Source organism: Numenius arquata, chromosome 1 (genome assembly GCF_964106895.1).
Source record: "Numenius arquata chromosome 1, bNumArq3.hap1.1, whole genome shotgun sequence".
In the NCBI taxonomy this organism is placed as follows: Eukaryota; Metazoa; Chordata; class Aves; order Charadriiformes; family Scolopacidae; genus Numenius; species Numenius arquata.
The window spans coordinates 15,830,457-15,845,234 of NC_133576.1; the positions used below are offsets into that span (position 1 = coordinate 15,830,457).

Here is a 14,778-nt window from a genome sequence, read left to right on the forward strand (position 1 = left end):
TGAACTATTCCCCATAATCTCTGTTTAAAGACAACAGCAAAGCAGTCTTTGCACAATTTCCTTAGGATCCTATGGAACACAAATGCAGTTTATGCAACACAGTTGATAAGGCTGGAATGGTAGAAAGGACTTGGACTCCATCATGCTGTTGTCTGTCTAAGGAAACAAGAACACACAGGCAATGCTGACAGGGAAGGTAAAGACTCCTTATAGTCTATGGTAAAGCTATTCTGATGTGATATTAAAATCTTAAAACATTAAAGAAATGGTGAAGAGGAGCAAACTGCAGATTAATCCTCAATTGCTTTAAGGCAAGTAACTTCAACTGTAGTATTTTTTTAAGCTTAATTCAGGTAGTAGAGTTCTTATGGGGAGAGGAATAGGTGGGAGCCTTTAACACTTCCAGGTCAATTATGGCGTCTTTTGAAGCAAATTATTTGGACCCCTGCTCCGTGATGGGATCCTACTTCTAGATCAGTCACTTTCCTCCATCAGGCTGCTAGGTCAAAGAGACATCTTCTTGAGCACTGCACTCAAGCTCTCTGGTACATCACCTCTGTCACACACTGAGGAGCCAACGTAATGAATAGTAAAATTTTTTTATTGTTACTTTGTAACATAAAATGAATAATCCAGTATTGCAAAGTAAGGGGCATAAAAAAAAAATGAGTAAGAGGAATGTGACATAATTAAGTCATATTTTAAAACAAGGAGCCATAAGAATCTTTTCTAAACACTTATTCCTGCAATACGTCTCTTCCAGAGCTCCATCTCACACTGACATTTGTGTAGCCTGCTATTTGGCCAATGCTAGGACAGTTGGAAAGAACAGAATATTCATTATCAACCACATGCTAGTGCAGGAGTGAAATCAGTCCGTATAGGTGAAAGAGTACAGAGTCAAAAAAACTCTCTTTAGCAGGACATGGATTAAATACTTTCTCTTCTTTCTGGCTGTAATGTCACAGAGTAGGACTCCTGAGGCAGAGGTTTTCAAGGCCAGGTAAAGGTTGAGGGCCTCCTCCTGGCCCAGAGGACATTCTGCATGGCGGGCAGCCTGAGGGAGAAGTACAGTCCAGTCCCTTGTGCCACTGAACACGGCAGCACTTCCAATCAGTTCTTGTCAGGGAAACAAATGCTGGCAGTGGCCATAAGAAACAGTGTATTAGACTGAGGCAGGATCTCTCATCAAGGAGCTGCACAATGGGACAACTATACCACTGGGATTTTCTAGAAAAATAATTACCTGTAATATGTGTTGGGTACGGACTGAGAGTCCCAAACACCTGCTGAGCCTCCTGTCAGCAGCTGGGTTAATTTAAAATATATGCCCTGTGTTGTCTTCAGTCACAGGTTCAATAATTATGTCCTTCCACATGGAAAACCAAGTGAGTAACTGAACACAAAGCCATCCATACTATGATCGTGAGCTGTTCAGGCTCCTCCATACCCTGAGAATGTACCAAGTCAATTAACTGAAAGGGACATTTGAATAAGGTCTTCCTTCCCCACCAGGAAGTGGGATCTTCTTCAAATATTCCCTTCAATTCCCTCCAGGAAGGCAGGCATTATACTACTGACCAGGCCAGGCAACACTGTTGGCAGTCCACCTTACACAGTCCCACTGGATAAGGATGTAGCCTGCAACCTTCTCTGAACTCACTGGCCTGGCTTCACATTTGCTGGGCCTTGAAGCGCCTGCCTCAAGACAAGATTTTTCAGCTGATCCAGTTTATTGTCTCTTAAGGCATCCCGTACAGCACTGAAGAAACCAAAGTAGTGCTGGAAGTTGTGCATCATGAGCAGGACACCGGCCAACAGCTCATTGGTCACGAGGAGGTGATGGACGTAGGCACGAGTATGCCTCTGACAACAGTAACAGGTGCATCCTTCCAGCAAAGGACCAAAATCATCTTGGTATCTAAGGAGGAAGCAATGTTGGATAACATCAATGATAAGAAGACACAATCAAGCAATAATGAGTTTCCAGTTACTACACGGCCTTTTGCAGGGACCTGAGCCTTGAAGTCCTGAGGGCCTGAATCCAGCTGCTGTAAGACATGTTGACATCTATGACCAACACCACTGGCATGAAGGACTTCAAATATCACACAAGAACTCAATACAGAGCCAAAAGGCCACACATCTAGGTCAGATGAGAACTTTGACTGCACCCACAGCTAACCGCAGAGAGGCCTTATCTGTGCCTTCCCTGACAGAAAAGCTGCAGCACAAGATACACCTTGCTAGCTATCACATAATCTATGAGGAGGAAGCTATCAGAAACAAGGCTTTACTGATTCCACTATTCATAGAACAGTATTTCCCCTCTAGTGCGAGATGCACCATTCTCACAAAGTGGAGAGATGCTGGAGGAGAGCAACACAGTTGTCTACTCAGACAGCCTAGCAGTAGCTGTGGAAAAGAGGAAGGACGGACAGGCAGTACACTGGCCAAAGTTCTTGTGAAGTATCCAGAAATCGCAGAATTGCTCTGCAGCTGCCCAAACTGAGTCAGAAAGTGGAAGATCTCAATATTTAAATAAAATCCATCATCTCAAGATGACCCAAGTTAGATGTGGCAGACCAAAATGATTGCTTGACAACCTTTGTCAAGCTAGTGTCTGTCAGCCGGCACATAGTTATGACTACAGTAGGTCTGCTGGATAAATGATCAGAAAATCCCTGGCTTTACATCAGGCAAAAGGTGGTGCTTTCAGCCATACACTGTTGCCTGATAACAAGCTAGAACACTTGTCCAACACTCTCCATTCAATGTCTAGAAGTACTTTTTCAACCTTCACATTTTATGAAGTCTCCCATCCAGCTACCAACAACATGCAATCAAATACAGAGGACAAAAGCATCATATTTACCGATACAGCTGCAGGTAACCTCCTTACAAACTCACGTACCTTTTGTCCTTCAGAAATATCTCAAATGGTGTCATTTCTGGGTCAGTTTTGGAGATTTCATCCTGGTCTTCTTCAGCACCATTCTTCTCCAGGTCCTGGGCACCATTTTGTTTTGAAACTGTTTTAAATAAAAAAAGACAACAGCCTTTTATGAACAGACAGCGAGGGTAGAGGAAGGGTAGCAACCTTACAGGAGGTATTTCTGCTACCCTCTTGCCAGATAAAAACTCCTGCCACAAGTTTCCACCTCTTTCCTACAGCAAGCAACTATTTTTCTTTAATTTCATAGGTTAGTTAACACAAACACAATTCTAGATGATTAAAACAGCAAGAGACAAGTGAAAACTAATCTACTAAACCTAATGAAGAGTTGGAGCTGAAACAACAGTAGAACTTTTTGCTGCTCTACTGAGCTGAATTCTTAATAAAACGTCAAAAATATTTACAGTCTGAACTGCATGCTGAATAGAATGCAGTCACCTGAACAAATTGATTTTATTGAGATTTTGTTAGAGTAGACAGGCAACTCATCTGCATTCAATCATTCTACTTTCCATGCTGTCATCAGGCTCGGAGATTTAGATGCCTTTTTTTTTTTTTTTAAACAAATGGAATAAAAAGAGGCTGGCAGCACTGATGCAAAAGATGTAGATTCCACATCTGCCTTCCCAGCAGTCTATCTGAAAAATAAAAAATGACCCTATAATTTTGTAGATTTGCATTTTTAGGCTCGTTCTTAAGTAGGATATGTGTCTGGAAACATCAATATTACTGTTTGCACAGTCCATGTCTACTGTGTGTTAAACAGACAGAACAAAGATTTAAGAATATGGTGAGACAAGGTAAAGAACAACAAACAAAGAGAAGGGTTTAAAACAAAAACAAAAAAAAAACCCCACAAAACAAACAAAAAAAAAACCAGCAAGCACAAAGAAGCAAGATGTTCTGTTCTATTCAGCTGGTTTTAAATATCCAGGTCCAGGCAAGAAAAGCCGCCAGGTTCTACCCAGGAGGAAAAATGTTAAATGTTTTTCTGTATTAAAAACATTTAATAGGCCAAAGCAAGACAGCTGCTTGAAACACATTTGATAGATGCTTTAATGGGTGATACACATGCTCCCATCTCACAGCTAATAAGGTAATGAGTTATGAACATGTCCATTTTGCCATTTTGTTCTGATATGAACTAATGAATGCAAGGACAGAGAAGAAAGCTGCCCAAAGAAATGGGATCCCTAACTTTTGTCAGCTAGAAAGGACTTCAAAAATATCTCTTAAAACAAAAATATCTTATTATTCAGTTAATTTGAGAGATCAAGTATCTTAGATCGCCACTTAAATAAGTCCAGCTTTCACTGATAACAGTAAACAGAAAATTTGCCCATGATCTCGAACAAAAAAAAAAAAAAACCCAAAACAAAACCCCACTGTCTTTGTTTGTAAGTGTTTAAGAAACAATTGAGCATATTTTGTCTAATCAGACATTCAGATCCTAGGCTGAGACCTCAAGTTGCCTTCAATGGGTTTCATGCCAAAATACCCCACCTTCAAGAGCACTACTTGACAGTGGAATTCCAGTTTTCCCAGTGGTTACTGCACTTACTTCAGGAACGAAAACCTCAAATGTAGATTCCTCCAAAGCATGAATTATGCTTGCCACAGTACCAGTTGATACAGTAAGAATTATAATGACCACCAAGAAGCCTACCTGCTGCTTCAGGATCTTGATGGCAGTCATAACTGAAAACCAAGGCACAGCCTCTCTCTGTCACTTGGAAGGGAAAGAAGCTCTCAAAAATGTCCACTCCCCTTTCAATGCACTCAAGGACCTCATCTGGTTTGCCTACACCATGGATAATTCTGTAAGAGACCACAAGAAGACATATCTAGAACATTCTGAGTAGAAGGAAGCAGATACCTGAAGGAAAAGGCACATATGCAGCATGTGTAGCTTATCCCTGCAACTGCTAACCAGAAGGCAAGCGAGTACAACAGTCATCACTCAGAATCCTGGCTGCTTCCATTTCCCCACCTCCAACCCATCCAGTATGTGGCAGGCTTTTCTTCACCTGCCATTTGAAAGACAGCAATAATACCTCACTTATCGAGGAAAAAATCTCGTTCTGTTACATGTGAAGTGATTTAGTTTCTTTCACAGGCACATAAGTACACTTACATTCAAAATTCACCTAACATCTATGCCTTAGAACAGATATTTTCCTTAGTCATATTTGTGCCCCAGGGAGCTACCAGTTTCCAGACAGATGGACCCCTTTGCTTTGTAACTGTTTATGAGACAGTCTAAAAAGCCTTGATCAAGAGCAGCAGAGACAGCAGTGGATGGCTAGTCAAAGATACGAGTCCTTCAGGTGACAGACACATCATATAGCACTTGGAGAATTGCCTGGAAGAGAATACACTAATGAGAAGTGTCATTGGAAAGAGAAAAGATCCTTGCTTTATTCTTCCCTCCTCTCTACACTCTACCTGCTCAAATGAATTACCCAAAAACCTGGGCTGTAACATCTCCTGGGACATGGCATTAAGAGCCAGGAAGAGCCCAGCTGGATTGTCATCAATGGCAATAGAGATCCTGCTGTTAGCCAAATTTATCTGGCAGTTTCCCTGAGGGTGGGTGAAGCAGAAGAGAACAGAGAAGTGCCTGCTCTCCTGCAGGTGCATGGCTGGGCTGACAGCAGCTAATGTAGGGCAATGATCTAACCAGATAATTAGGAAAATACACAGGGGCTGATAAATGAAGTCACAAGGTACCATTTTTAGTCACTTTTCTAAGTACTCCAATTAAATTGATGAGCACAGAATAAGGATGGGAGAAGTTTACAGCACGAGTGTCTTATGTTTCAGGCTCTCATGTCAGGGAGAAAATGCTAATCATTAAAACAGTAGCTCTGCGTATATGATCAAAACACTTGCTAAAACTTATCTTTGCATGGGTAAGGACAAACATTTGTTCTTGTAAGGGTTCTGATACTATTGAAAAGGAAAATAAATTTTACCAAGGGACTTCAGCATCTTTCGGTACACGAAAGGACTCTTTAGAGTACATTCATAAGATTGTTTCACCATCACACAAAAAGCAGTCGCTTCTTGGGTGAAGCACAGAAACTGTTTGTCTTCTAGAGAATTGAATACTGGGGTAGAAAACGGTTGCAAAACAACTTCTCCAGCCAGAATGGCAAGGGTGATTCAGGAAAGCAGGACTGTCTGAAATTCACTTGAGGTACTTACAAGACCCCCTCGGGCTAACCAGCTTTCTTCCTACAAAGAGGTCAAAACCACCTGTCTTAACCAGACAAGCAAACTATTTGATAGATGAGGCAGATACAGTGGTAGCCACTAAGGTTAGCTGCACAGATTGGACTCTAATGCTCCCAGGGGATCTTTTTAAGTAGCTCGACTAGACAGGATGGCAACAACCCAGCAAGCCTTCTAATTGTAAGGAAAATTCAAACCCCAGGTACCGATAAGCATGAACAAGCTGCAACACCAGGCACATGCTTTCACATTTGACTTCCTTTTGAACACCATTAGGTCAGAGCAATGCTCAGCTAGCAGAGGGCAGCACAGCTATGGAAGGACAATGGGGCCTGCGTCACTCTCTTCAGGAAACGATGAAAAAAGCACCCATACTACTTCTGTTGCAGCTGCTCTTGCAAGAGCAGCCCATGCAAAAGCCAAAAAGCTCAACCCAATGCTAAGAAACCCTCTAGCAAACTTTAGCACAGATTTTCTGGAAGTCTTTAGTTACTCGGTCATTTATAAGAGGTAAGAATGCTGCCACTCCTGTCCATAGATCAGATGGGCATAACCAACAACTCAGAAAATACAACAGTTCCCACACTATGACAGTCCAAGCAGAGAATACAATTGTTTTGGGCCAGGCTGTACCACCTCTGGTAGTTCACAGGCTCAGTGCCTCAGGTACTTGGTCAGAGCTGGCTGCCGTAAGATCGCGTAAACACTGGCTGGTTCTGTCAGCACCCCTCTCTGCTCTCCTCCAGTTCAGACCAGCGAAAACTGGTAACATGACAGTTTTTCTGGGAAGAAATCCCTGTAAAATAGGCTGATAACAACATTCTTGTTCGAGCTGAACTTCAAGTAAACCATGGCCTCAAAGGCCAAATGCAAGCTACCCAAACATATCCTACCTGTAATTCTTCCCCAAAAAAGTAAAGATGACTTGAACTAAAATCTTGATTATTCTCCAAACACGAAGAATACTCAGACCCACAGTGTGAGCACAGCTTGGTGCAAGTTGCAGCTAAAAATTGAAACAACGGTTGAAGACTGCAGCCTGACAGTGGCAGAATTTATGCAGCCTGGCACACCCATGGAGCTGTGCAAACCAGTGATTATTTCCTACAGTGACACTGCACAGCAGCCTGTAGACGCTCTTCATAACAGGACAGATGGACTTCTTGGGATGTTGCCCACACAACTTACCTTGGTTTATCCTCTGGCAGCTCTGCTGTGACAGAAGCTATCAGTTTCAACTTGGTCTCCTTGGCCATGGCACATCCCTGGAAGCCATCTAGCAGAAAGCCACCCACAGGTCGCTTGGCAGTCTCCCTGGCTGATCTGAGCCTCTCTTCCAAGATATCTCCACCTTCAATTGCCCCAAACATTACACTTCCTTGTAATTCCTGGCCCAGGAGAAAGCTACAAATGTTAGAGAATGCTCTGCCAAAGACACGCAAGACATCTCACAGCCCAGACTCCAGATGCCTGCTACTTAAGCCCCACATTCCCAGGAACTTGCCAGAGCCCCAGTGTTTTACCTCATGTAAGACTATTCCCCACACAACACTGTGAAGTCCAAGTGCAAGGTAGAATCAGGATTAGGAGAGACAAGATTCTGCTCCTTACCTTTACACTAACTCACTGAGAATTTTGGTGCCATTCTTCCCACCTCCCTATAGAAGGCAATAACCGCAGATCATCTTTGTACATCTTTTCATAGATGTCACCTCAGCACTTCATGTGTCAGTTCAGAATACAAAGCAGGTGCCACTACCCGGGCTGTCAGACACCAGATCTCACAATGAATTGCCTTTCAGGAGATACCAATATCAGCTCCTGTCACCCATTTTTCCTTTGCAGTACAAATTCAGATAATAGCCTTTCACCAACAGGGAAGGAAATTTCAAACTTGCTGGAAGAAACCAAGAATAACTCCTGCTTCGGCAGGGGAGTTGGACTAGATGATCTTTATGGTCCCTTCCAACTCTAAAAATTCAGTGAAATTCAGTGAAAATTCAGGGAAACACTGGCAAATTCTAGCAAGTTCTCCCCCACTTGGAACTGAGGGGACTTCAGAGCAAAAGGATAGGTTGTCTCAATCTGTGTGAGAAGATCCTACTTTGCTCACACAGAGAGCATGAAGTTAAATGAAAGAAATGCACTACAGTTCAAAAAACAAAAACCCAAATCAACAAGCCCAACTAGTTCTCCTCAACTAGTAGAGATTGGTATCCTGGAGCTAAGAGGCAAGTTATTAAAAGAAGAGTGGCAGAAGGAAAACCCATTGTTCTACTGGTTATACCTCATCCAGGACTGTCATCTGGGCATTCTCTGATAGATAACGCGTGGCACAATTTCCTACTAAATCACATCCTGGGACTGGTCCAGGACGCAGCACAGACCAAAAGGCAGCCGCAGTGCTGTTGCCCCCATATTTTGAGGACCTTACCGGTGATTTCTCCAGCAGCTGAAGGCATACATCTAGGAAGGAAAGCGACCTATCCACAGACTTCTTGGCCCGTTTTCTACCAACTTCCCCAGAAATCGTGTCTCCATCAGAGATGCACTGGAACCAGTCTGGCTGGATAGCCCGCTGTATGTCCATGAACTTGGAAGCTGTCATTTCCATGCGCCCTGAGTTTCCCCATAGGGATACTGTCTGTCAAGGAAGAATAGGGATGAAGGTTACTTGCAAAGGTTAACAGACCTTAAGTGTGAAAGGACAGAAGGGATGGGTCTGGTGAAATACCAGATGCTAGAATGATACTTTATAGATAAGCTCTCCAGGACTGTGGCTCAGGTAATCATCTGCCTTTGACACAATGAGTGAAAAGAGATAAATAACTAAATTGGCATTTCTGGGATAATCTTTGGTGAAACCATCATACACACTCAACACAGTGACTCCTCAACATGTTTCAAAGTCTCTGAGATAGAGTAGCTGGCCTGTCATCACACAAATTAGTGATAGAATTGAAAAAAAAAATTAAAAAGAAGAAAATATTTAATTCCCATCAAATAATCAAAGTTATGTTGTCATCTCCTGAAAAGCAGCAAAGGCTGCAAGGGGAAATACAGCTCGTTAATTTTCTGTACACCATACAAAACCAAGAAACTACTTCCTCTTCCAAGCAGTGAATTCATACCATCCATGTGAATGTGTGTATATACAAATCACACAGACATGCTGGGAAGAAGACAAAGGTTGTTAGGAAACCCAATGTTATTTTAGGTCCCACGTCAAGTCACTTAAGAAGGGGTTGGAATGCCAAGTGCAGAAGAAACTCCCAGCTTTCAAACCAAGCAACATAAGAAATGGCAGGTACTCATTAGGATTGTACACAGTCTCCTCAATCTGTTCACATGCTTTCCATTCTGTGTGCACACATGGGCGCCCATCTTCCATCATTACTCATGCTACCCTCATAAAACATTCTAAAGCAAGACAAAAGCACTTGCATTGAGAGGTTATGTTACCTGAACACTTCTGAGCTAGCAGATGCTACTATTCAATTCACTAAACATTCAGATTCACAAAAAGTTACTGCAGCCACTGCAACTATGCATGCTACCATGTTTCATCTTATTCTGTGAAATCTGTAATTAACCTGCGAGTGCAGCTTGACAGTTGGTTTTGTGGTATTATTGTTAGACTTGTGACATCGCTGCTCCAAAATTTTAAAGGGGTATTCAAGTAGGTTAAGTATTGGGCTCAAACCCTTTAGAAGTTAGTTCTTTTCATCTGCAACTCCATTAGTGCTTTTTAAAATAAGGAATGGTTTTCAGCTATCAGAAATAGCTTATAGCTTGAAGTGTTATGAGGACTTTGGGGGGCCTGAGGGTTTAAACGTGTTCTCCTAGCCTATGCCAGCCAGCCAGATTAAGGAGTGCAGTTCTCACGCATAATAATTTATGAATTGAATTTGATCAGCTAATGCAAAAATATGAGCGGAACAACTATTATTGTCTGGTCTCTACAAAAGACAAAATATACCACATCTGTTGTCCATCCGTCCATCCATACATCTCTCCTGATTACTTTTGGCCTCATCAGCCAATTTCACTAAATTGGAGTAACAAAGAAACAGACAGAAGTCACCAAAGTAATAACATTTTTGTAAATTTCCCATTAAAAAGACAAAAGTAACTCCAAAGGAGGAAGATCCCAAATTAGTACTTGCAGAAAAATTGGAACACAGCAGCTATGCATTGCTCTGCAGCAGCATCTTGGCCAGTTAGTACCTGTTGCCTCTTACGTGAAAGCATCAAGGAACAGATAGTGAAGGCAGGCAAAGGAAAGTCAGAACTGTTTGAGTCAAAGGGCACAGAGTATACTCAAGTCTAGTTACTTTCATTCTGCTCTCCAGATTAAAAAAAAAAAAAAAAAAAAAAGCTGCTTTAAGAAACAAAATAGCCATGCGGCTTAGAGAAATGAGTGCTACCCCATGATTATTTAAATCCAGCCTGTGCCAGGCATTCTGTCCCACTGCTTTCAAAAACCTTTCATAAATATTTGTCAGCACAGATCCAGCTGCAGAAGGCCTTGCAACAAGGTGACAAAAATCTTCCCCAGCTTCAAAAAAGGAAAACAAAAAAAAAGCCAAATGAAACCTGACACATCCAGGCTTAGATCACTGCTATCACCTCATAGCTGCACAACGGCAAGACAAGCTCCACATAAATCCTTCCCTGCAGTGAGACAGGACTCAACCTGGTTCCCAGCAGCAAAGAATATACACTCCAAAAAAACATTCTGGCAGTAGTTATCCTCTGTTTGTTATTCAGTGACCTTTCACCAAACGTGACTGTATCCAAACAGGCCTTAGGACTGACCATATCTGAGCAGGTGCCAGGAGTCCAGGTCAAAGCTGTGGCAGGCAGCAGGTAGTGTGTGGACTGCGCACGGAGCATGTGTGCCTGTGGGATGGAATGGGCAAACATCCACAAGACTATGCACTCCTGGATCACTGAACCACCTTCCTGCAGAAATACTAAGTTCTTTCCCTTTGTAGGCCTGTAGCAGACTGCAAATACAGATGAAGAGGTTCAGGTTTATTGCTTAACAGGGGCATCACTGTAAGCCCGTACAGCATCTAAGCTAACACACGTATTTTCTTTTACTACCATATTAACCACAACAGCATGGGAGTCCAGAGCTCTCCTTCCTATCTGAATTGCCACTTAACTATTCAGGAACTGTTCAGGGAACACAGTCCCAAGTAAGAAAATGTTCAGTTTTATTTAGTTGGAGGTATGAGCATGTACGTTACATTCCTCTTTGTGCAAAGGTTTATTTTTCTACAAAGTGTAAAAAACATCTTGTGGCTGTCTAAGCACACCCACACAGATGAGGGAAGGACTGGCAGCTTTCTTTCTGGAACTTCAAGTGGATTCTTTCAAGTCTTTACAGATACTGTACCTTGTTCGTGTTGTAGCCAGATGGACAGGGAGAAACAGGGTCATGAAGAGAGCAGTACAGCACCGCATCTGGCATACCTGAAAACAAAGCGACAGACACAGAGTAGAGCTTCATGAACCAAAACAAAGTTCATACAAAGATGCAGTTTGTAAATTTGCAAAAGGGTGTTCTCCCCCACACAAGTAAATCCATTCTGACAAAGAAAATATTGTTGATTTGATCTCTCAGCACCAAAGGCAGCACACTTTTTCCCCAGCTTTACTAGCTGCAGGGAGGAGAGTGCAGCATCAGGATAAACCATCAAATAATACCCTTTGGTTCTCCTTTGAGATTTATTTATGTTTCTTCTTGATTAATACTCCTGCAACTAAAATTTGCCAGATACCACAGCTGACTCGCTTGACCACTCAACTGATACACTGGAGACATCTGACAATCTAAACTGAGCAACAGCCTCAAGCCTAGAAATTTTAAGGAAGGCCAACACGCAGTGAGAGAACAGACCAGCTACAGAAATGAGAAATTTATCATCCCTGCCAGATTGTGATACCCAAGGCAGATTTTATGTAGTTTAAAAATGGTTAAACTGTAGAGAATCTTCTGTTAGAGAAGAAATGTAGCTATTTTACCAACCACCCCAAATGGTTTCAAGGACTTAGTAAGATAAGAAAGGATGTATGTGGCCCTGAGAACATGGTGACCTAAGACAGGGATGCAATAAATATGGACATTATCTGACAAACAGGTGGTAGAAGAGAGATCATTAGTTTTAATGAGCAATTAAGCAGTTAGAATGTTTTGCCAACATGAAAAGCGAGCCATAGGACAGATGAAGAAGATGAAGATTGAGGAAATGACCCTCACTCAAAACGAGGACCACCAGAAGGCACAACAACGCATGCCCAAAAGCTTATTATAATATGTAAATGAATTCTCGGAAATGTAATGAATCTGCTAATGTTTTCTTGGAATTACATTGAATATGTATACAAATTTAATTTGACAACAGTATTCGGTCCGCACAATAGGAGGAGTTATCCCCTGTGCACCCGGCACCACAATAAAGAATGCCTGCTTTCTAAACTTTAAATTGAGTCTTAGAAAGTTTTATCTGCCAGTTTGCGGTAACAATTGGAGGTTTCACATTTCATAAAGAAAGCTAGATAGTACGTCTCAATGACATACATTTTTTCTCTTCACAGGCAGTCACTGAAATTGGTAAAGCCTCCAAAAGGTTTCCGATAAAAGATTTTCAATTTTTCTTGAAGGAATAAGCTGTTCCAAGGCAGCTGAAGTTTATTGAAAGTTGGGTGCAAACTTCCTTTGGAAATCAAAGCCATAAATTTGCTTATGTAATGAAATGCATGTCCAAAATACTGATTTTTCTTTTTTTTTTTTTAAAGAAAAAAATAGCTTGGTATCTCTATATAGGACAAAAATGCTTATTTTTTAAAAATTAGAATAATTTACACATATATTATGAATGTATAAAATAATGTAACTGGGACATACAAAATATTCATAAAAATACCTCAGCTTTGATACAAGCATTAGCAACTTGAGTTTTTTTCTTGCAAAGCCTGTTAGGTTCCATATACAAAGAACTATCTAAAGACACCCCAACACATTGACAGGATTTACCCTATACCCAGTATAGCCCGAGATACACAAACAAAGCATCCCAGAGAAGCTCACTGACTTGGCTGATTGTCCTCTGATTCTCTGAGCTACCCGCCCAGATATAAATATCAGAAATTCCACTTGGCAAGACGCATTTGCAGCAGTGACTGGGGGCTCAGTTCTAGTCTCAACTTTTGGGCTAAGCACATCATAGTCAATGCCGAAGCCCCCAAAGAGAAGGCTGAGTGTAGAAAAAGAGAAAAAAAGCAAAATTATATATTTTTGTAGCGTTTAAAGGATTTTTGACCATACTATTGACAAGATACTATTCTGAGTCTTTCTTAAAGCCATTTGAATGAGAAAATGCCTAAATGTGGACAGCCTATACCTACATCTTTCTGCCTACTGTACTGCCTAAAAAGTCACCAGTGGTATCTACCTGTGTTATCTCTCCAGATATACAAGCAAACACACACACTCACCTATAAATTTTGCAGCTCCTTCTTTATATTCTTCCAGGACTTCATGAAGTTCTGCCCTGCATTCAGATACAGAAACACATTAACTACGCAAACAACTGTCAAGAAAGATCAGTGTTTTCATAACTAAGGCTTCTGTTTCCATACTTATGTGTTGTCTGAACCTGGATTGGTTTAGGCACTGATAGATGCCATCTAGCTATCAGGCAGCAAAACAGGGACAGACAGAACTAAATGCCAGGGACACAGAGCTTAAGAATCACAGCTTACAAATGGAGGCACTCACAATTCTTTGGCAAAGAGGCAGAGCTTTTACCTGCCCTGACCAGTGACCACCAACATGCTGGAGAGCATGAAATCACAGTGTGACTTGCTAGGTTGCATTACTAATGTGCATCACTCAACAACTACAAAAACTAGGGAAGAAAGAGCTTCTAGCAAACTTTATAATGTTAATCTTTCCTTTCAGGTGCCCCTTACCTAACTAGCTTTGAGAGCTGGCTGCTTCTAAAGCTGGCTATTTTGCTGGGAAGATGCCTGTGAAGCAGCTAAGAGGGGTATGGCCAAAACACGCTCAAAAATTAGCCCTCTAGGTTCCTTAACTCCACCTGCTTCCTACCAAGCCACTGCGCCTCCCTTCGACAGGGAAGTAACAAAGGGACAACCGACTTCGACGTTTTGCCTTGCACCCGGGGAATCGAGAAGCCCGCCTGCCCCCAGTAGCGTTGCGGAGCCTCGCTGCGCCCCGTAGACACCACCACCCCCGACCCCCGACCGCAGTACTCACAGGGCGGGCAGGGTGAGCTGGGCCACAGCGGGGACGCCGCCGACGGCCTGCAGGGTGTCACGGGTGAGGTGGGGGGCTGAGCCGGTCCGCGTGTAGAGCAGGCAGCCTGGCAGCGCCAGGGTGGCGGCCCCGCTCCTGCCCAGGCCCGCCAGCGTCCCCAGCCGCCCGCCGCCTGCTCCGCACAGATTCAACTTCATCGTCGGCCCCGGAGCGCCGTCAACGGCGGGAGCGCGCGCCTCGCCGCTTCCCGTACCCGCCCCAATCAACTCCTGCGGCGTCATCAGCGTGCGCCGGCGGG

At 42.6% G+C, this 14,778-nt stretch overlaps 1 protein-coding gene across 1 annotated transcript; it reads right to left on the reverse strand.

Moving 5' to 3' along the window:
• Positions 1-584: 584 nt before the first annotated feature.
• On the reverse strand, positions 585-14,761 carry QTRT2 (queuine tRNA-ribosyltransferase accessory subunit 2). Its single transcript, XM_074154426.1, has 8 exons — positions 14,481-14,761; positions 13,697-13,752; positions 11,595-11,671; positions 8,625-8,834; positions 7,379-7,578; positions 4,623-4,774; positions 2,915-3,032; positions 585-1,921 (listed from the first exon to the last, which is right to left on the reverse strand). Exons 1-8 carry the CDS (start codon positions 14,759-14,761, stop codon positions 1,660-1,662), a joined length of 1,356 nt encoding a protein of 451 aa, XP_074010527.1. The 3' UTR covers positions 585-1,659.
• Between the last annotated feature and the right edge of the window lie 17 nt (positions 14,762-14,778).